This window comes from Pecten maximus, chromosome 8 (genome assembly GCF_902652985.1).
Source record: "Pecten maximus chromosome 8, xPecMax1.1, whole genome shotgun sequence".
NCBI lineage: Eukaryota > Metazoa > Mollusca > Bivalvia > Pectinida > Pectinidae > Pecten > Pecten maximus.
Window position 1 is genome coordinate 32,005,601 of NC_047022.1, and position 24,829 is coordinate 32,030,429.

The 24,829-nt window shown below is 39.7% G+C and overlaps 1 protein-coding gene across 1 annotated transcript in view; it reads right to left on the reverse strand.

Annotated features, from left to right (window-relative positions):
- Window positions 1-7,060: 7,060 nt before the first annotated feature.
- The window catches only part of LOC117333212 (golgin subfamily A member 6-like protein 2), a 28,121-nt gene continuing 10,352 nt past the window's right edge, over window positions 7,061-24,829 (reverse strand). The window contains exons 3-9 of the mRNA XM_033892393.1: window positions 20,478-20,561; window positions 16,770-16,958; window positions 16,247-16,393; window positions 14,726-14,787; window positions 12,572-12,671; window positions 10,216-10,434; window positions 7,061-7,601 (exon numbers count right to left, since the gene is read on the reverse strand). Coding sequence (XP_033748284.1) covers window positions 7,549-7,601; window positions 10,216-10,434; window positions 12,572-12,671; window positions 14,726-14,787; window positions 16,247-16,393; window positions 16,770-16,958; window positions 20,478-20,561 — 854 coding nt within the window. The 3' untranslated portion in view covers window positions 7,061-7,548. The remainder of the gene's footprint in view (window positions 7,602-10,215; window positions 10,435-12,571; window positions 12,672-14,725; window positions 14,788-16,246; window positions 16,394-16,769; window positions 16,959-20,477; window positions 20,562-24,829) is intronic.

Here is a 24,829-nt window from a genome sequence, read left to right on the forward strand (position 1 = left end):
TCTTATGTTCTAGTGATTCTCAGTCCAAGGCGCATATACTAGTACAAATGTACTATGTTTTACATATACATGTATATCCTTACTAACGAAATTCACACTGACACTTCGGTAAACTTTAGTCTGGCACATAGGAATACATTGTTGACAGAGAGATCGGGCCCCAACACTGCACACATACCATTATTTCGACATTTTGTGAATTTATTTTGATAAACTATGAAGCAAATCAAAACAATATGTGAATTAAAGATGTAAGTTTTTAAAATTTCACACGGAAATGGAATAAAAGACGTTGTTATTGTGGAAATATATTCCGTTTACTTCCTGTTGTGACGTTCTTTCCTGCCAAATTGAAATCCGCTGTTTCCAATGTATCAATTTACGTCCAATAAAATGACTACTATTGATTTTTTCAAAGAAGCATAAAAATATACTGTCAAGAAGCAAATGTAAGAAAAAGAACTTAATAACGTCCCATTTGCACTTTAGCAGATTTTTTCCTGTTAATATATTACAAAAACTTTTTCCATTTACTTTCTGGAATGTTATTCGTTAGCAAATTACTAGAACGGTTTGGTAGTCGTTTTAAATGATAGCAGCTTATTTAGCTACTTTTAGCCTCCATTGATATCCTAGAACCATATCAATCAAGGTCTGTCAAACTATCGCTATTCAGTTGAGTGTCCTTCAATAAAACGTCAAACCTTACCGAGAATGACCATTGAAGGGAGCCTATGTTTGTTTACCCAATCGCTAGGCTCGTTTCGATCGGTAGTTTTTTTTTATATTTGCGATTCTGTATCTATTGCTGCATTCGAACTTAAAGCTGATATTCCCCATTCTTTTGAACGATCGCATGGAATGTCTTTTTTCAATAAAACTCCTTTCATTTTCCTTTGTTGCTTCATAACGACGTCGCCATCATCGTCCCTTTTGTTAAGTTGATGATCATACAGTTACAATATTGTATACCATTAACTTTTGGCCAATGACATTCATTTTGACACATTGCAACATGAATAAAATGGCCCTGAAGCTTCAACTTATGGTGAATGACCTTCATTTTGCCACACTGTAACATGAAAAAGATGTCCCTGAAGGGTCAATTTATGGTCAATGACATAACACTGCAACACAAAAACGAAATTCCTGAAGGGTCAATTTATGGTCAATGACATCCATTTTTGCAAACACTGTTACATGTACATGACCCTTACCCTTTTCGATATTCAGAACATTTTAAAAGGTTTCAACATAACATAAATCTCCAAGACCTTTTGATCAATCTTGAACATCCGGTCGCAAATAACTTCTATCAAAACTTCGCCTTTCGTAGTTTGATCGTTTTCTTGTTTTCAGTGCGTATCAGTCTAATGATCAGCCTATCGAGCGAAAGAGAAGATGCATATTGCGGCTAGTGACGATACAAAACCCGACCAAACAAATCCTAAACCTAGCCGTCCTTACAAGATAGAACGTTAACCGATACAAAACCCGACCAAACAAATCCTAAACCTAGCCGTCCTTACATGATAGAACGTTAAACGATACAAAACCCGACCAAACAAATCCTTAACCTAGCCGTCCTTACAAGATAGAACGTTAACCGATACAAAACCCGACCAAACAAATCCTTAACCTAGCCGTCCTTACATGATAGAACGTTAAAAGATACAAAACCCGACCAAACAAATCCTAAACCTAGCCGTCCTTACATGATAGAACGTTAAACGATACAAAACCCGACCAAACACATCCTAAACCTAGCCGTCCTTACAAGATAGAACGTTAAACGATACAAAACCCGACCAAACAAATCCTAACCCTAGCCGTCCTTACATGATAGAACGTTAAACGATACAAAACCCGACCAAACAAATCCTAAACCTAGCCGTCCTTACATGATAGAACGTTAAACGATACAAAACCCGACCAAACAAATCCTAAACCTAGCCGTCCTTACATGATAGAACGTTAAACGATACAAAACCCGACCAAACAAATCCTAAACCTAGCCGTCCTTACATGATAGAACGTTAAACGATACAAAACCAGACCAAACAAATCCTAAACCTAGCCGTCCTTACATGATAGAACGTTAAACGATACAAAACCAGACCAAACAAATCCTAAACCTAGCCGTCCTTACATGATAGAACGTTAAACGATACAAAACCAGACCAAACAAATCCTAAACCTAGCCGTCCTTACATGATAGAACGTTAAACGATACAAAACCAGACCAAACAAATCCTAAAGCTAGCCGTCCTTACATGATAGAACGTTAAACGATACAAAACCCGACCAAACAAATCCTTAACCTAGCCGTCCTTACATGATAGAACGTTAAACGATACAAAACCCGACCAAACAAATCCTAAACCTAGCCGTCCTTACATGATAGAACGTTAAACGATACAAAACCAGACCAAACTAATCCTAAACCTAGCCGTCCTTACAAGATAGAACGTTAAACGATACAAAACCAGACCAAACAAATCCTAAACCTAGCCGTCCTTACATGATAGAACGTTAAACGATACAAAACCCGACCAAACAAATCCTAAACCTAGCCGTCCTTACATGATAGAACGTTAAACGATACAAAACCCGACCAAACAAATCCTAAACCTAGCCGTCCTTACATGATAGAACGTTAACCGATACAAAACCCGACCAAACAAATCCTAAACCTAGCCGTCCTTACATGATAGAACGTTAAAAGATACAAAACCCGACCAAACAAATCCTAAACCTAGCCGTCCTTACATGATAGAACGTTAAACGATACAAAACCCGACCAAACAAATCCTAAACCTAGCCGTCCTTACATGATAGAACGTTAAACGATACAAAACCCGACCAAACAAATCCTAACCCTAGCCGTCCTTACATGATAGAACGTTAAACGATACAAAACCCGACCAAACAAATCCTAAACCTAGCCGTCCTTACAAGATAGAACGTTAAACGATACAAAACCCGACCAAACAAATCCTAAACCTAGCCGTCCTTACAAGATAGAACGTTAAACGATACAAAACCCGACCAAACAAATCCTAACCCTAGCCGTCCTGACATGATAGAACGTTAAACGATACAAAACCCGACCAAACAAATCCTTAACCTAGCCGTCCTTACAAGATAGAACGTTAAACGATACAAAACCCGACCAAACAAATCCTTAACTTAGCCGTCCTTACAAGATAGAACGTTAAACGATACAAAACCCGACCAAACAAATCCTTAACCTAGCCGTCCTTACATGATAGAACGTTAAACGATACAAAACCCGACCAAACACATCCTAAACCTAGCCGTCCTTACAAGATAGAACGTTAAACGATACAAAACCCGAACAAACAAATCCTTAACCTAGCCGTCCTTACAAGATAGAACGTTAAACGATACAAAACCCGACCAAACAAATCCTAAACCTAGCCGTCCTTACATGATAGAACGTTAAACGATACAAAACCCGACCAAACAAATCCTTAACCTAGCCGTCCTTACAAGATAGAACGTTAAACGATACAAAACCCGACCAAACAAATCCTAAACCTAGCCGTCCTTACATGATAGAACGTTAAACGATACAAAACCCGACCAAACAAATCCTAAACCTAGCCGTCCTTACAAGATAGAACGTTAACCGATACAAAACCCGACCAAACAAATCCTAAACCTAGCCGTCCTTACATGATAGAACGTTAAACGATACAAAACCCGACCAAACAAATCCTTAACCTAGCCGTCCTTACAAGATAGAACGTTAACCGATACAAAACCCGACCAAACAAATCCTTAACCTAGCCGTCCTTACATGATAGAACGTTAAAAGATACAAAACCCGACCAAACAAATCATAAACCTAGCCGTCCTTACATGATAGAACGTTAAACGATACAAAACCCGACCAAACACATCCTAAACCTAGCCGTCCTTACAAGATAGAACGTTAAACGATACAAAACCCGACCAAACAAATCCTAACCCTAGCCGTCCTTACATTATAGAACGTTAAACGATACAAAACCCGACCAAACAAATCCTAAACCTAGCCGTCCTTACATGATAGAACGTTAAACGATACAAAACCCGACCAAACAAATCCTAAACCTAGCCGTCCTTACATGATAGAACGTTAAACGATACAAAACCCGACCAAACAAATCCTAAACCTAGCCGTCCTTACATGATAGAACGTTAAACGATACAAAACCAGACCAAACAAATCCTAAACCTAGCCGTCCTTACATGATAGAACGTTAAACGATACAAAACAAGACCAAACAAATCCTAAACCTAGCCGTCCTTACATGATAGAACGTTAAACGATACAAAACCAGACCAAACAAATCCTAAACCTAGCCGTCCTTACATGATAGAACGTTAAACGATACAAAACCAGACCAAACAAATCCTAAACCTAGCCGTCCTTACATGATAGAACGTTAAACGATACAAAACCAGACCAAACAAATCCTAAACCTAGCCGTCCTTACAAGATAGAACGTTAAACGATACAAAACCAGACCAAACAAATCCTAAACCTAGCCGTCCTTACATGATAGAACGTTAAACGATACAAAACCCGACCAAACAAATCCTAAACCTAGCCGTCCTTACATGATAGAACGTTAAACGATACAAAACCCGACCAAACAAATCCTAAACCTAGCCGTCCTTACATGATAGAACGTTAACCGATACAAAACCCGACCAAACAAATCCTAAACCTAGCCGTCCTTACATGATAGAACGTTAAAAGATACAAAACCCGACCAAACAAATCCTAAACCTAGCCGTCCTTACATGATAGAACGTTAACCGATACAAAACCCGACCAAACAAATCCTAAACCTAGCCGTCCTTACATGATAGAACGTTAAAAGATACAAAACCCGACCAAACAAATCCTAAACCTAGCCGTCCTTACATGATAGAACGTTAAACGATACAAAACCCGACCAAACAAATCCTAAACCTAGCCGTCCTTACATGATAGAACGTTAAACGATACAAAACCCGACCAAACAAATCCTAACCCTAGCCGTCCTTACATGATAGAACGTTAAACGATACAAAACCCGACCAAACAAATCCTAAACCTAGCCGTCCTTACAAGATAGAACGTTAAACGATACAAAACCCGACCAAACAAATCCTAAACCTAGCCGTCCTTACAAGATAGAACGTTAAACGATACAAAACCCGACCAAACAAATCCTAACCCTAGCCGTCCTGACATGATAGAACGTTAAACGATACGAAACCCGACCAAACAAATCCTTAACCTAGCCGTCCTTACAAGATAGAACGTTAAACGATACAAAACCCGACCAAACAAATCCTTAACCTAGCCGTCCTTACAAGATAGAACGTTAAACGATACAAAACCCGACCAAACAAATCCTTAACCTAGCCGTCCTTACATGATAGAACGTTAAACGATACAAAACCCGACCAAACACATCCTAAACCTAGCCGTCCTTACAAGATAGAACGTTAAACGATACAAAACCCGAACAAACAAATCCTTAACCTAGCCGTCCTTACAAGATAGAACGTTAAACGATACAAAACCCGACCAAACAAATCCTAAACTTAGCCGTCCTTACATGATAGAACGTTAAACGATACAAAACAAAACAAAACAAATCCTAAACCTAGCCGTCCTTACATGATAGAACGTTAAACGATACAAAACCCGACCAAACAAATCCTAAACCTAGCCGTCCTTACATGATAGAACGTTAAACGATACCAAACCTGACCAAACAAATCCTAAACCTAGCCGTCCTTACATGATAGAACGTTATACGATACAAAACCCGACCAAACAAATCCTAAACCTAGCCGTCCTTACAAGATAGAACGTTAACCGATACAAAACCCGACCAAACAAATCCTAAACCTCGCCGTCCTTACATGATAGAACGTTAAACGATACAAAACCCGACCAAACACATCCTAAACCTAGCCGTCCTTACATGATAGAACGTTAAACGATACAAAACCAGACCAAACAAATCCTTAACCTAGCCGTCCTTACAAGATAGAACGTTAAACGATACAAAACCCGACCAAACAAATCCTTAACCTAGCCGTCCTTACAAGATAGAACGTTAAACGATACAAAACCCGACCAAACAAATCCTAAACCTAGCCGTCCTTACAAGATAGAACGTTAAACGATACAAAACCCGACCAAACAAATCCTTAACCTAGCCGTCCTTACATGATAGAACGTTAAACGATACAAAACCCGACCAAACAAATCCTAAACCTAGCCGTCCTTACAAGATAGAACGTTAAACGATACAAAACCCGACCAAACAAATCCTAAACCTAGCCGTCCTTACATGATAGAACGTTAAACGATACAAAACCAGACCAAACAAATCCTAAACCTAGCCGTCCTTACATGATAGAACGTTAAACGATACAAAACCCGACCAAACAAATCCTAACCCTAGCCGTCCTTACATGATAGAACGTTAAACGATACAAAACCCGACCAAACAAATCCTTAACCTAGCCGTCCTTACATGATAGAACGTTAAACGATACAAAACCCGACCAAACAAATCCTAAACCTAGCCGTCCTTACAAGATATAATGTTAAACGATACAAAACCCGACCAAACAAATCCTAAACCTAGCCGTCCTTACATGATAGAACGTTAAACGATACAAAACCCGACCAAACAAATCCTAAACCTAGCCGTCCTAACATGATAGAACGTTAAACGATACAAAACCAGACCAAACAAATCCTTAACCTTTACCTTAAGTATACACGTAGATATATCACACATTGTTTAAAGATCATTTCAATTAACCTCATTTTGCTAATGTATATTACCCAAAATACCTCAGTGATACTTGACCATTAGTTCAGAGTTCGGTCATCTTCAGCAGCAGCTTTAATCATTTGGACTGGATTGTCAAAGACGAAAATAGCCATACAGGAAAGGTCTCATTGTTTTGAGTCATAAAACATTCGCAATGCTGTAAGAGGTTGTATTTAGTTGTGATAGCTATGTACATGTATGTGAGGTTGTATTTCTTTTGTTGGTTCGTATTTTTTTAATCAGTAACCTAATTAATATTAGTAAAGCTGATAATGAGTCAAACTAAACTCGCACCACTTTCAGTTGATATCTTGACTACAAGATAATACATGAACTTAAGCTTCACGCATTCGTACTACATGTACATGCTATTGTTTATAAGAGTTTGGCCGACTCTGATAAGGGGTGGACCTTTCAAGTGTTGAAGTGAGCATGCGCAGTATAGCTAGGTGGGTCGATGTCCTGAACACTCTAGAGAAACATACTCTCTAGAATATCGACAGAGTACGTAAATACGGCAATACGGTGAGTACATTTTATTAACCGTTAATTGTCTCATTATTACCGCACGCGGTTTTGACAATTTTCTTATCCCATATTCGATTTTTTTTTTTTCAAATAAAAGTACATGCCGGGGAATACTTGGGGTGAAACATCACTCCGTCACTGGAAAAGGTATGTAGTTACAATATCACTCGTTGTTGAACAATTCAGATTCATCTGAACATGTTAAATCGCTGTTGCCTAAAAATGAAAAGAAAGAGTGTCATAAAATCATGTGGGGATAAGCAAATTGACCTTCATATTGACTATAAATGCCAACTGCAAGGAAATCAGTGTTTAAATTAGACTTTTTTTGGAATTTGGAAATGTGCTTTTAAAAAAAAATAAAAGTACATGTCGGATAAGAGTTAGCAGCCGTTTTTGTTATTTCTACAGAAAAAGAACGTCGAACATATTCCTATAGTTCCCCTATTGGCCCCCTCTATCGGATAGCAGAGGGCAAACTCATAATTTAAGGATGCTTTTTACCTACAGAAAAAGGAAGCTTCTTAAGAATGTGTCATTTTCCGCTTGTTTGGCACCGCAAGCCAGGCCCAAGGGGCCATTCCATCGTTTATATAAGATTGGTTTCATTTACTCAATGATGCTTCACTGATCATTGGAACAGTTGAGCAATGTGATTGTCTTAATTTACATCATCCAATTATATAAATCATAGAGTATGTTTACATTGCTTTTGTTTCGCTGGTTGAGCTTATAAATAGGTTATGTTTTACTTGAGCACACCTAATCACTTTCGAAACATTTACACGAACCAGTGTGATCACTGTCAGGCCATTTACACGAGACAGTGTGATCACTGTCAGACCATTTACACGAACCAGTGTGATCACTGTCAGACCATTTATACGAGCCAGCGTGATCACTGTCAGACCATTTACACGAGCCAGTGTGATCACTGTCAGGCCATTTACACGAGCCAATGTGATCACTGTCAGAACATTTACACGAGACAGTGTGATCACTGTCAGAACATTTACACGAGCCAATGTGATCACTGTCGGAACATTTACACGAGACAGTGTGATCACTGTCAGAACACTTACACGAGACATTGTGATCACTGTCAGAACACTTACACGAGACAGTGTGATCACTGTCAGACCATTTACACGAGACAGTGTGATCACTGTCGGAACATTTACACGAGACAGTGTGATCACTGTCGGAACATTTACACGAGCCAGTGTGATCACTGTCGGAACATTTACACGAGCCAGTGTGATCACTGTCAGACCATTTACACGAGCCATTGTGATCACTATCAGAACATTTACACGAGACATTGTGATCACTATCAGAACATTTACACGAGACATTGTGGTCACTGTCAGAACATTTACACGAGACATTGTGATCACTGTCAGAACATTTACACGAGACATTGTGATCACTGTCGGAACATTTACACGAGCCAGTGTGATCACTGTCAGACCATTTACACGAGCCAGTGTGATCACTATCAGACCATTTACACGAAGCATTGTGATCACTATCAGAACATTTACACGAGACATTGTGATCACTGACAGAACATTTACACGAGACATTGTGGTCACTGTCAGAACTTTTACACGAGACATTGTGATCACTGTCAGACCATTTACACGAGCCAGTGTGATCAATGTCAGAACATTAACACGAGACAGTGTGATCACTGTCAGAACATTAACACGAGCCAGTATGATCACTGTCAGACCATTTACACGAGACAGTGTGATTACTGTCAGACCATTTACACGAGCCAGTGTGATCACTGTCAGACCATTTACACGAGACAGTGTGATCACTATCGGAACATTTACACGAGCCAGTGTGATCACTGTCGGAACATTTACACGAGACAGTGTGATCACTGTCGGAACATTTACACGAGCCAGTGTGATCACTGTCAGACCATTTACACGAACCAGTGTGATCACTGTCAGAACATTTACACGAGCCAGTGTGATCACTGTCAGACCATTTACACGAGACAGTGTGATCACTGTCGGAACATTTACACGAGCCAGTGTGATCACTGTCAGACCATTTACACGAACCAGTGTGATCACTGTCAGAACATTTACACGAGCCAGTGGATCAATGTCAGAACATTTACACGAGCCAGTGTGATCACTGTCAGAATATTTACGCGAGCCAGTGTGATCACTGTCAGACCATTTACACGAACCAGTGTGATCACTGTCAGACCATTTACACGAGCCAGTGTGATCACTGTCAGACCATTTACACGAGCCAGTGTGATCACTGTCGGAACATTTACACGAGACAGTGTGATCACTATCAGAACATTTACACGAGACAGTGTGATCAATGTCAGAATATTTACGCTAATTGCACCTCTATTTAATCGATAATAAAACACCTCGTAAAATTTAGTTAAATTTTCCGTGAAAATACGAATGGAAGATGAAGCAATCATCTGTGTCAGTCGCCAGACATCAGATTTTCTCACGAATGAGCACATCGACTATCTTTTCTATTTCACACAGAAGTAATATCCCACAGGGTAATTAAAAACTTGATGGATGTAGCGAGACTTGTTTGACTCTGTACTAGGCAACCCGTTTGCTAAGGGCGAACGCAGTAAGGTCGCCTAGCGATCTGAACACTTTAAGGGGTCCGGATGTCGTGCCACTGAGGAAAGAGGTCCATGCTGCCTGCATCGGTCATCTGGATATTTCAGTAAAAACACTGCTTACATGCTTGAAAATAAAACATTGGGCAGTCCTTTCCGAGTAATTCCTTGGTTTCTTAATTTCAATGTCCGGCGTTCGTGACATATACTTACCTCTCGAAAGATCTGCTACACTGGCGCCCCTGTAGTCCCCGTCCAGGTAAGGCATACATTCGGCTGCTGATCCCACGTCAAAATCCTCCTCGTATTGGCGTAGTTTGTCCGCCAGCACGTCGACCAGACGTTCGCGTCGGTAAATTTTAAACTCTGCCTCCATTAGACGTGTTAACAGCATTTCGTTACCGTTAGTCGCCAACGTCAACGATTTCCCGTCTAAGGAACGAAAGCAGAATGTTTGACATTTTAAATACTCCCAGCTTCAACACTTCAAAGCTAGATTTGTTAGAGAGCCCAAACAGCTGTTTGACAATCCTAGAAATCAAACGTCACTTACGACTATAGAGTCCAAACGCTCGTAGGAAGTGTAAAAGTATGAATTATCATCAATGCTGTATAACTGGTCACTTTCAAATATCACAGATGCTTAAAAAGGTTTAGGAATCGTGTTTCTTGTAGTGAAGGTAAATCATTACTATCTACATGTTCAAGCATGTGTAATGCTTCTCAGCAAATTAAAGGGCTTCGACTGATTTGCAAAACGTGCAACGATTAGTCATGGAGATATTGGGCTGGGGAAAACTTTACTATCTTTGAATGTTCAATGGACATGACAATAATACATCATACAGTGGTCAACTAGAAAATACAATCTGTCCGACATGAATGACTCTGCGCGCAACTATACAATAATTCGCCCCGTGCGAACGAGGTAAAAGGTCACCTTTAGCCTCTTTAACTTTACCCACCGGTCACCAAATGTAGCGCTTGATGTTACAATAACTATGTTGCTAATGTAGTATATTTCGTTATTCTATTATATTTAGTTAGAAATGTTAGTGTTAGTAGTTTTAGTAGTTCAGGTTTATGTTGACCATGAGTAATTAGATGGGGTGCCCTATTTGCCCTACATTGCCCGACTTAATTATGTACATGCTGACCGTGAGATTTTAGGCAGCGTAATACACCGGTCAATCACTGATAACGTTTTAATTACCTTGATCCGTGGCTACTGGTCTACGTTTGACACTGTTTGGGATTTATCGCCCCATGGCTTCGGGAGATCACTCTGGGGGTTCTTTATAGGTCCTCTGTCTATATTACCTATGGTCATCATATACTCATCCCTAATTACCATCTAAATGTTTACGTGTATGTGTATCCACATATCTAGGTCAACGGACCGCCTGCTCCGACAGTTTGCCCGACTGCTCCGGCAGTTTGCCCGACTGCTCCGACAGGATTTGGTCAAGTTATGTCATAAGGTCAGTTCAGGACACGTTTGCCCGATCGGGCAACCGTTGCCCGACAGACTTTAGTATATAAGGAAGAGTGAGAGAGAGCTCGGGGAGTTCGGATTCGAGGTGCCTAGGTGTTGCTATGTTGGATTGTGCTGGATATGTTTGAGAGGGATTTACCTCAAACTGTGTAACTGTTGTACATGTTGCCGATACTGAATACAAGAGTCTGAAACTGGGAGACGGTGTTGTTTTGTGATGTTCTCGACGGCCCACGTATACTAAATTATCCAAAACTCGGACATTGTAGCGAGTGCCCGACGCTACCACTGAGGGCATTGCCGAGTGACTCCGGAACTGTGACACGGTTGTTGAGTTCGCCGGGGGTTTTCGCGCTACACTAATATAAACCCAATCCGCTGAGGGGTTCTCAAGATATGCCGTTAATTGGGTTCTGTGCATGACGCGATATGACGGACAGACATATGTAACACGGTATAACATCTCCCTACCCCACATCCTCCATCCCCCATCCATCTCCATCCCAGGCCCCAAAACAGAATTGCAGGGTCAGAAATTGACCGCCACCAGTAAAATCTCCACGAAACTTTACTCTTCCTTATCAGCTATGGCCGACTCTAATGCATTTACATATACAACAAGTATACGTATATCACAAACTACATGGACTGATAAACATCGCGGATGGTAAGCTGTCAGTTTTACAAACTTTTCAGTGCATAACTTCTTTCTCTTTTTGCAGTGAATACACGTTCCGCGACGAGAAAAACGCGAAAACTACACGGATGTTTAGTCATGCACGAAAACGAATCTACAGAATTTCATAAACGATAGCGTCCTGTTAAAGGGACTATTACCTTAGATTTTAACCTGGGAAATTGTAGAATTCGGCCTGTGAATAATACGATATGTCCATAATTAAACGATACACGCACCTACACCGTCAACTTTGTTGTTTTTGTACATATTTTCGGGGTCGGAGCATTGTTTATCTATATAAGAATGGGTCTAATCATAATGATCTATTCTACTTTATGTCCAGTTCCACACAATTTCCAGTGATGGACAGACGTGTTTATAGACTGGACGTTTACCGTTACGGTCCTTGTACGCCTGCGCTAACCTCCGCCGGAACTGTTCCCGAATCAAACACAAGTGTTCCTCATGGCGGCTCCCCTGCTTCTTCAAATACACCTGGCAACAAATACATTCGTTTATAACGGCACTTGGATGTAAATAAATAAATGATATTATGACACCATCTTGTCCAGATAATAGTTACAAATTTTATTGTGTTATTACGAGACAACCTAGATTGTTAAGTGAATACAAAATCATTTTTTAGAATACTAACCAACCATTGACTTGTTATGATAATACTCAAGCTGGTTAAAATTAATGAGATTACATGATACCAGTAGAGCCAATGACTTGTTATAGGAACGCTTAAAGACCATAAAACGAGCAAAAAGCCATCTATTGATTTCGTACAGAATACTAACCAGTCACTGTGACTGTCCCCTTAATACTAGCCAATCACTGTGACTAGCCCCTGAATACTAGCCAGTCACTGTGACTAGCCCCTGAATACTAGCCAGTCACTGTGACTAGCCCCTGAATACTAGCCAGTCACTGTCACTAGCCTCTGGATACTAGCTAGTCACTGTGACTGTTTCCTGAATACTAGCCAGTCACTGTGACTAGCCCCTGGATACTAGCTAGTCACTGTGACTGTTTCCTGAATACTAGCCAGTCACTGTGACTAGCCCTTGAATACTGTCCAGTCACTTCGACTGTTTCCTGAATACTAGCCAGTCACTGTGACTAGCCCCTGAATACTGTCCAGTCACTGTGACTAGCCCCTTGATACTAGCTAGTCACTGTGAATGTCCCCTGAATACTAACCAGTCACTGTGACTGTTTCCTGAATACTAGCCAGTCACTGTGACTGTCCCCTGAATACTAACCAGTCACTGTGACTAGCCCCTGAATACTAGCTAGTCACTGTGACTAGCCCCTGAATAATAGCCAGTCACTGTGACTAGCCCCTGAATACTAGCCAGTCACTGTGACTGTCCCCTGAATACTAGCTAGTCACTGTGATTAGCCCCTGAATACTAGCCAGTCACTGTGACTGTCCCCTTAATACTAGCCAGTTACTGTGAGTGTCCCCTGAATACTAGCCAGTAACTATGACTAGCCCCTGAATACTAGCCAGTCACTGTGACTAGCCCCTGGATACTAGCCAGTCACTATGACTGTCCCCTGAATACTAACCAGTCACTGTGACTAGCCCCTGAATACTAGCCAGTCACTGTGACTGTCCCCTGAATACTAACCAGTCACTGTGACTAGCCCCTGAATACTAGCCAGTCACTGTGACTGTCCCCTGAATACTAGCTAGTCACTGTGAATGTCCCCTGAATACTAGCCAGTCACTATGACTAGCCCATGAATACTAGCCAGTCACTGTGACTAGCCCCTGAATACTAGCCAGTCACTGTGACTGTCCCCTGAATACTAGCCAGTCACTGTGACTGTCCCCTGAATACTAGCCAGTCACTGTGACTAGCCCATGAATACTAGCCAGTCACTGTGACTAGCCCCTAAATACTAGCCAGTCACTGTGACTAGCCCCTGAATACTAGCCAGTCACTTTGACTAGCCCCTGAATACTAGCCAGTCACTGTGACTAGCCCCTGAATATTAGCCAGTCACTTTGACTAGCCCATGAATACTAGCCAGTCACTGTGACTGTCCCCTGAATACTAGCCAGTCACAGTGACTAGCCCATGAATACTAGCCAGTCACTGTGACTAGCCCCTGAATACTAGCCAGTCACTGTGACAAGCCCCTGAATACTAGCCAGTCACTGTGACTAGCCCCTGAATACTAGCCAGTCACTGTGACAAGCCCCTGAATACTAGCCAGTCACTGTGACTAGCCCATGAATACTAACCAGTCACTGTGACTGTCCCCTAAATACTAGCCAGTCACTGTGACTACCCCCTGAATACTAGCCAGTCACCGTGACTGTCCCCTGAATACTAGCCAGTCACTGTGACTAGCCCATGAATACTAGCCAGTCACTGTGACTAGCCCATGAATACTAGCCAGTCACTGTGACAAGCCCCTGAATACTAACCAGTCACTGTGACTGTCCCCCGAGTTATCAACTGACCAGAAAACTCGTTGTAGTTTTACAACAGAATGTATTATAATGATGTTTGTTCAATCGCTTGACTCACCAGAAGTTTGCCTCGGTCCTTCGCTATTTTCTGTAACATCTCTTCCTTTGTCTCTAGCATGCCTGAAAATCCGTAGATAGTCATAGAACTCATGCGTATCTATTTAATACAAGACAATAGAAAATAAAATCTAATTTGACCAAGACACACTGACAGACAATATCTTTATGAATAAAAGTAATGTTTATTACTGTCAATCGCTTTCCGAAACGGGAAAAGACTATGATTTAAACAGTTAACAGGTGTACGTATTCTCTCTCACATTCAATTAAAAAAATGAGTGTACTGCCAGAGTTGGGCATTCCTGATGATAGCCCAAATGAAAATAGATGTCCTCACACAGGAGGGCTAGCATTCCACCTATCAATCCCGATTACAAACGTCGGTGGGTCGATCGGTCGGTTAGGACGGTCGGCGGTCGGTCAGTTGGTATAGTCGATCAGTCGGTCCGGACCGGTCGGTGGTCAGTTGGTATAGTCGATCAGTCGGTCGGGACCGGTCGGTGGTCAGTGGGTTGGTATAGTCGATCATTCGGTCGGGACCGGTCGGTGGTCAGTCGGTTGGTATAGTCGATCAGTCGGTCGGGACCGGTCGGTGGTCAGTTGGTATAGTCGATCAGTCGGTCGGGACCGGTCGGTGGTCAGTCGGTTGGTATAGTCGATCGATCGGTTACTAAGACCAAGTGACCTAGAGCTTACTCATGACAAGGTTCACCCAAAATAAAGAGAACCTGTACAGATGTTTTGAAACAAGAAAAAGTAGATTCACCACCCTGTTACATTCTCTTGTTTCAGTATTGGTGGGGGAAGTACACAGAGAAGTCTTAACATCAGCATAAACTTGGAAGATGTATTATTACATTCTATAAAAGTGAAAAGTATCACTTTTTCTGATTTGACCAATCAGAACACTGCTTACAAACGACGATGGGGAAAATTAAGACTTTCATATTAGTATATAGCTCTCCGTCATGTTATATGACGTCATAATGCAAGATGGAATACATAACGACACGATTTGGCGTACTTTTGTGAGCCGTTGACAGGAGATCGCAATGAATTCTGGGAGAGATTGGGCTGCCTCGGTATATTATGCTAAAAAGTGTAGTAAACCGTAGGCACTTGTGAAAAATATCAAAATATTAGTCACCTCCGTGAAATATATTTGGTATTACTGAAGACACTGTTAGATATCCTCTATTTATATGGTATTACTGAAGACACTGTTAGATATCCTCTATTTATTTGGTATTACTGAAGACACTGTTAGATATCCTCTATCTATTTGGTATTACTGAAGACATTGTTAGATATTCTCTAGGTATTTGGTATTACTGAAGACACTGTTAGATATCCTCTATTTATTAGATAATTCCTAGTTCTGGATATCACAGAATTTGACACTGGACCAGTGGGGTTGACTTATTTCTGTTTACACCACATAGTGGTGATAAGCTTTGTTAGACACTGACATGTATACAGATTCCAGTATACCTTGTGTGTAGAATCTGACGTCACCTACCGTTAAGTCTGCGTCTGTCCACGTCAGACATCTCAAGGTTGCGTTCGTGTTCCCGGATAAGGTCGATGTGTTTACTACATTCGTCTTTTAAATCGGCTTTATGTGTTTCTAATACCTTTACACTATGTTTGCATTCTTTGAGAGACTCTGAAACATACAGTAGTATGGCATGGTCATAGGCTTTTGAGTTCATTGGAGTGCTGGTTATTAAATCTTTTAATCAAATTTAGCACATGATCTGGGTATTTCAATAAATAAATTCATGGCAGAACTTGATAGCAGCTTTGTATGTTTAATCTCCTTTTCATATATATTCGCGTGATATTAAAAACATGAATTTTGAAAGAAACCACGCTATTAAAATTTAAGAGTTTATGGAGAAGAAAAAGCCCCAAACAAACCGAAGTTGCAGGTGAAAAGTCATCAAGCAATAAATATAATCTAAAACTGTTAAGCATGCTTGTCAGATAGGTAAGCCTATTTAATACGCGCAACAGTGCATTCAACACGAATTATCCCACACCTCGTAACTCGTCTAGCTGATGAGACAGACGTGTTTTGTCGTTGGTTAGATGCTGACTCTCCATTTTCAGACGGACGACTTCCAGGTCCAGCTGGTGGATCTGCTTGGTCAATTCATGAATTTCTGCCTCGAGCTTCCTCTCGCGCCTTTGTGCCTTTTCCAGACTTTGCTTGAGCTCCTTTTCTGATTCTATAGACAAAGAAACATACACTTATTCTTATTTTAGTTATTACTATTTTTTGGTGTCGTATGCATTGTACAATATAGTACAGTGTTGTATATACTGTACAATGTAGTACAGTGTTGTATATACTGTACACTGTAGTGCAGTTTTTTATATAATGTACAATGCCGTACAGTGTTATATATAATGTACAATATAGTACAGTGTTGCATATACTGTACACTGTAGTACAGTTTTGTATATACTGTACGATGTAGTACAGTTTTGTATATAATGTCCGATGCAATACAATATTGTATATACTGTACACTGTAGTACAATATTGTATATACTGTACAATATAGTACAGTGTTGTATATACTGTACACTGTAGTACAGTGTTGTATATAATGTACAATATAGTACTGTGTTGTATATAATGTACAATGTTGTACAGTGTTGTATATAATGTATAATAAAGTACTGTGTTGTATATAATGTACAATGTTGTACAGTGTTGTATATAATGTACAATATAGTACAGTGTTGTATATAATGTACAATGTTGTACAGTGTTGTATATAATGTACAATGTTGTACAGTGTTGTATATAATGTACAATGTTGTACAGTGTTGTATATAATGTACGATGTAGTACAGTTTTGTATATAATGTACAATGTTGTACAGTGTTGTATATAATGTACAATGTAGTAGTGTTGTATATAATGTACAATTTTGTACAGTGTTGTATATAATGTACAATGTAGTACAGTGTTGTATATAATGTACAATATAGTACAGTGTTTTATATACTGTACAATGTAGTACAGTGGTATTAGTGCATTAGAGTATTGTATATGCTGTACAATGTACAAATTGTAGTACAGTGTTGTATATACTGTACGATGTAGTACAGTGGTGTATATAATGTACAATGTAGTACAGTGTTGTATATACTGTACTATGTAGTACAGTTAAGCATTGAACTGTTACCAAATGGTAGTATACAGTCGATATGAATACAATTTGGATGACAGATAAATAGAATGTCGCCCGTTGTTTCTATCGACTGGGTTTAAGTTATTTTCAGAGGAATATCGTCTCTTAAATTCTAAATGAAAGTCGTCTTGACAATAGGTGAAAACGATTCCAAGGATATTAGCAGAACTTAGCAGACGATGTTTGACATCAGTGAATGCATACACAACCGGAAACCATGTCGATACTGCCGATTTTTCGCAAGATTTTTTTTTTAGAAATGTTGACGTGTCTAGCATTTCTGAAAATTCGGCAACGAGTGTGTGACGACATTGACAATTTAATTACTTCGTAGAGATCACGAATAGCGCTAATAATAATTTTGTGTCGACTTCATTTTTTTATTATTAAATTTTACTCTCATAACTTGCGTTGCTTTTTTTGTGGTGGTTTATGTATATAAATGCTAGCATTCGCAAGCTCTCTAGGCCGAATGTAACTTGGGGCCATTGTTTTAACCTACAACACCTGAGGCTGAAGCTGTATTCCTACACTGACCTTAACCCTGTAAATTGTAGTATACAGTCTCATGAATACAATTTGGTTTACTTACGACATGTAGGCAAATGCAACACAGAATGTAAATATTGTTGTATATACTGTACTATGTAGTAAAGTGTTGTATATAATGTACAATGTAGTACAGTATTGTTAGTACAGTAGAGTATTATATATGTTGTACAATGTAGTACCGTGGTGTATGTATTAGAACAGTATTGTAAAACCTATGTTCTATACAAAGAAATACAGTGTTGTTGTAATATACAATGTGGTAGAGTGTTGTATGCACTATACAACATAGTACACTATTGTGTGTAATGTGTAATGAAGTACAGTGTTGTGTGTACTGTACAATGTAGTACAGTGTTGTGTGTACTGTACATTGTAGTAAAGTGTTTTATGTACTGTACAATGTAGTACAGTGTTGTGTGTACAGTACATTGTAGTAAAGTGTTTTATGTACTGTACATTGTAGTAAAGTGTTTTATGTACTGTACAATGTAGTACAATGTTTTATGTACTGTACAATGTAGTGCAATGTTGTGTGTATTGTACAATGTATTACAATGTTGTGTGTATTGTACAATGTAGTACAGTGTTGTGTGTATTGTACAATGTAGCAAAGCTTTTATCCTGCAACTGCCATCGCATTGTCGGAATAATATACGACAGTGACGAAAAACAGCTGTACTTTGGAATTTTACCACGTGCGTCAATTCGACTCACCTACTTCAAAGTGAAACAACGGTGAAACAACGTTTAAAAGGCCAACGTATTTGGATCATTGTTGATACCGTTCCACTTCAAAATGATTATTTTTGATAACTTTTGCAGGATAATAGAATACATGGTCAGTGTCTTTTAAAATATAAGCTGTATTTTTGGCTCGGGACAGAAAGACAAAAGTGGCACGCCAAGGCTCGTCACTTTTGTCTTTCTTTACCCTCGCCAAAATACAGCTTATATTTTAAGACACTGACCATGTATTCTCTATGTATGTACTATACAATGCGGTAGAGTATTGTATGAACTGTACAATGTAGTACAATGTTGTGTGTACTGTACAATGTAGAACAGTGTCCAATGCAATTAAGGATCTATCTCATTTTGACTGCGTATACGGTAGTATGGCCGCATTTGGCAATGAACATTTCCTATGGTTAGCGTGTTTGCACTCCATAGGATATGGTCGTTGCCAACTGCGGTCATACTACGGTATACGCAGTCAAAATGAGGTACAATTCTTATATGTACATCAAACAAATCGTTTAAATACAGTACGACGAAAATAAAATTCAAGGTGTGTTGCGACGTTGGTAACGGCAGCCGTGGTTGCTAAGATAATATAGTTCCAGTGAATTTACGTAAAGACATGAAACAACTCAACATTTTTGTTTAATACCTTTTACGTTTTTGATTAACTGATATATTCAAAATCACAATTTCCGTCTCAGATTAACTATGGTTACCATGCACAGCGTGTATTGACACAGATTAAGTAGTGACGTGGTCAAATGTTCTTTTGGAACTGTACGCTTCAGCCATTTGTTGTTAGCTTACCTCGTGGAGAAGTCAAATATGCACCCATTTCTGCAATATTCAATTTAGTTTTTGACAAAATACTCACTTGACGTTAGCATTTTGTGCAGAGATCATCGGACAACAGAGAAAACGCTAAAATTGCGTTGATCAGTCCTTTCAAAATGGCGCCGTCTAGTTGACGTTCCGGTAACGTCACAAACAGACGACGCCATATTAATCCGCTAAGCCTTTTTTTCTCTGCGTATACGCTAATTTATTCGCAATTAGAGTTTACTAAGCTGAAGAAGGGAGAAATGTAAATATTTCATAATGTGTTACAGTATCGTAAGTACTGTACGATGTTGTATACTGTTGTATATAATCCATAATGTATTGTAGTGTTGTGTGAGCGGAAGTGTTATAATGATCGACAGTATATCGTTATACCAGTACAAGTTTATAGGCAACCCCCACAGCACGAACCTTTCAGTTTTTCCTTATATTCTTCATGACCAGACTGGTCAGGTAACAGATGAGATATCCTTCGGATTAAAATGTCCTGTGTTTCTGTAAACAATCAAAAATTTAGTGACATAGAAAACTACGTATGCATGAGCTACGTAACAAATAACAAAAAATAACAAACATATCACTTCTAAAAGGAGAAAAACTGGTGAATCAAACTTTAAAAGTCGTGGGAAATACACAGCTCCTTCAAGATGAGCTGAGGTATAGATACCCGGGGGTCCGACATGACCTCAGTTTCATCACGCTCTTGAGTAGTACAAAAGTACCGGTTCTGGGCCACCCCTCTCCCCTATATAATCCTTACCACCCCCCCAGTTGCACCCCCCTTCGACAGGGGGGTACCGATGACGTCACAGAGGGTTATCCGGTGCACTATAAAGGATGTCACACCCCTCAGGGGGGTACCGATGATGTAACTGAGGGTCAGTCACCCCCTTCATCAGGGGGGTACCGATGTTGTCATGTTGATGACGTGTTTGGATTTTCCAATCTATTTAGAGCGATTGCATGATGCTTAGAAATAGCCGGTTTTCTATGATACACAAAGTGAACAAAAACAAAAGACGATACATATCTTATACAACATTTATTAATATCTTTGTAGCGAACGATTGAATATGGTTATGTAGTAAATGAATTTCAATAGGTTAGGTATTATTAGTTTTACCTAGAACAAACATTCTGCAGTATGATGATGAATATGACAGAAATATCTACAGCTTTTCCTAATTCAATCGCCAGGTTCCCACTGATTGCATCACACTTAACATTAGCCTGACCGATTTCAACCGGTATCTTTTCTAATGTGAATATGAAGATATGAAACAAGTGTTAAACCATACATCCGTTTATATGAATATTATTTAGAAATACTGAAGCTAGCTTATACTATCCATATACCATTAACTATGTATTCACATAGGAAGATATGTGTAAACAAAGTCTACACCTGAGCTTTAGTATGGTACGCAACTAAACAGAAGTAACCATAGTAATGTGAACCCCTCGGGGCTAGAATACACGTAGTTTTAACGAATATCGACGACAAACCTCCATAATTTAAGAATTTCCAGCATTAATCAAATCCAATATCGATAACTAAATAATCAACGTCAATCCACCTCGTAATGCAAATGGCGGCCTGTGTATACAAACACGATCGCATGACCTACTTTCAAATTTTACATTCGCTTTATGTGTATAAGATTATACACCTAAAATTGGTGGCCCGCTTAGCCGTGCGGTCTAGATAGGTTAGATTTCGAGCAAAACATCCCGAGTTCGACTCCCGCACCAAACATTGAAAATTTAAGACGTGATTTTTTCAGTGTTAGATTCTAGAGCAGTGAAAAACACGTCTGATCACTTCATAATCAACACAAAAAGTGAAAAAATAAATTTCCAAACTTCAATTAACCAATCAAATTACCCCATTTCTATCGAGGGTGTCGGAGGGTATAAATACAAGTGCGAAAGAACCAAAAAGTCATTCTTAGGCTGCCACTTGGAGGAGTAAGACAGAAGAAAATACAGCAAATAATATAAAATTGAAACAGTACACTGCTGACGGAACGAAAAGGTAAGTTTCAGTCCAATTATACAATTTATAGGTTTATGATAATATAACGTCTGAGGTGTTTGTCACCCATCGGGTGATGCTTCGTTTCTGGTGACAGAAGCGTTGATGTACTTCGTACGAACACCATAGGACTCTGTCCTTTAGTCAGTTAGCATTTCTCAGCTTCTAAAACACATCTGTATGCTTCAAAATCTATGATACATCTGAGATAAAAACACTAACCATATTTCTCAACATTTGTATTAACCAATCAAATGAGAGCAATGCTGTCATTAATAAGAAAGGGTTTAAACACAGGAGTTATACCGATAAAATTCCATTCTGTAGCAGACACCTAGAGGAGAGCACATCGCTTAATTTGTTCTTCCTATTGCAGAAACTATGGAAAAAAGAAAAGCTATAGAACAAGGTGATGTTCACGCTAAGAAGGGGAGATGGTCTTGTGCACAATGTGACAAATCATTCCAGCATGAAAAGACACTTAAGAGACATATCGCTGACCATGGAGATAGAAGGTGGAAATGTGATGTGTGTAACAAGGAGTTTGGAAGGAAAGATAGATTGACTAGACATAAGAAAATCCATGGGGAACCACTGCATAACTGTTGCGGAAAATCGTTTTGGAGAACAGATAAGTACCGCGAACATTTAAAAACACATAGCAAACTTCAACACGGGGGAGCAGTGGAAGTAACCGGAGTCGAAAACAAAGAGAACGAGCCATCGCCTAAGGATCAACCAGTAGCACTGACCAGAGGAAATCAACATGACAACCAAAACGGTACACCGACGGAAAATGACGAATGTACAGAGAAGGCGCTTGGCGGAACTTTTAAAATAGTCACTCTACCCGTCGAAGGAATAGGTAGATTAGACCCAATGGTGTTACTCAAACATCAGCATGACATAATCAAAAAGAAACTGGAGAAAGCGATTGTCCAAGGAGGTGTGAAATGGTACTTATCGATTCAAGTACAATTTTCCAAGCCAAGGGGAGAAACTGTGGAACGCGTTACACCCCATTTCCGAAGGTCGTTGCCAGATTACATTAAAACCAACAGACATCGATGAAGGCTTGAGAGAATCCGTCAAGAAGATGTACACATCATTCATCGAGTACCAGCGACAGGGAAGTAATTGGACATTGGACAAGGTGCTCCAAATACAAATACATATGAGTAAATACAGTCCTCTCAAAGGATCCAGCTACATCCCCCTACCTATCAAGCTGAGGTCTAAACATGCTATTATCAACGTTCAAAATAAGGATAAGAAATGTTTTATGTGGTCTGTGTTAGCAGGATTACACCCGGTGAAAAATCATCCAGAGCGGTTGACCAAATACACTGATCATCAAGATGAACTCGATTTCACGGATATTGCCTTTCCTGTAAAAATCACAGACATACAAAAGTTTGAAATCAGAAACAAAATATCCATCAACGTGCTTGGATATGAAAAGGGAGTTTTATTTCCAAAACACATCACACAAAAGAGGTATGACCAGCATGTAGACTTGCTATTTTTAACAGATGGTCGAAAGTCTCACTATTGCTGGATCAAGGACTTAAATCGTTTGTTAAACGATCAAAAGAGCGACAGTCATCGTCATTTCTTCTGTATGTACTGTTTACAGGGATTCACAAAAGAAAGGATTCTATCCGACCACATAACTTACTGCAAGGGGCATGGTGCACAGAGAGTAAAACTTCCAGAGGAAAAAGATAAATGGCTGTTTTATAAAGATGTCCGAAAGCAGCTTAAGGTTCCATATATCATCTATGCTGATTTTGAAGCTTTCCAGGTTCCGATACAAGGATGTACCAATGATCCAAACAGGTCGCACACTGAGAAAATTACTGAGCATGTTCCTTCTAGTTTTGCCTACAAAGTAGTTGGTCTCACACCTGAGACTTCCAAGAACCCTGTAGTCTATAGAGGACCAGATGTGACTGAACACTTTGTGGACTGTATGCTTAAGGAGCAAGAGGAAATAGAACAAAAGCTGAAACACGTAGAACCGATGATCATGACGGGTAGTGATTGGCAATCATTTAAAACGACAGTAGACTGTCATATTTGTGGGAAGGAGTTAGGGGACGACAGAGTGCGGGATCATTGTCACGTGACGGGTACATTCACTGGACCAGCTCACAACGATTGTAATATTAATTACAAATATACGGGACGAATCCCCGTCGTCTTTCACAATCTTAGAGGTTATGATTCACATCTTATCATGCAGGCCATTGGAAATGTACAGAAAGAGATCAAATGTATTCCAAATAATATGGAAAAGTACATATCTTTCTCCATGGGATGTATGGATTTTATTGACAGCTTCCAGTTTATGGGAACATCACTGGAGAAGCTCATAGGAAATTTGGCAAAGGAAGGAATGGACAGATTTAAGAACATGGAACATCATTTCGGTAATGAACGGCTCGGACTACTGTTACAAAAACAAGTTTACCCATACGACTACTTTGATGGCCCCCACAGGTTCCAGGAAACAAGTCTCCCCTCAAAGGAAGCATTCAGGAACAGTTTGACTCACGAAGATGTATCGGATGAAAAATATGAACACGCTCTCGAAGTATGGGAATCATTTAGCATACGAAATCTTGGAGAATACTCTGACCTTTACGTACTAACTGATGTCTTAGGTCTTGCTGATGTATTCGAAAACTTTCGAAATCTGTGTCTGGAGTCCTATGGCCTAGATGCT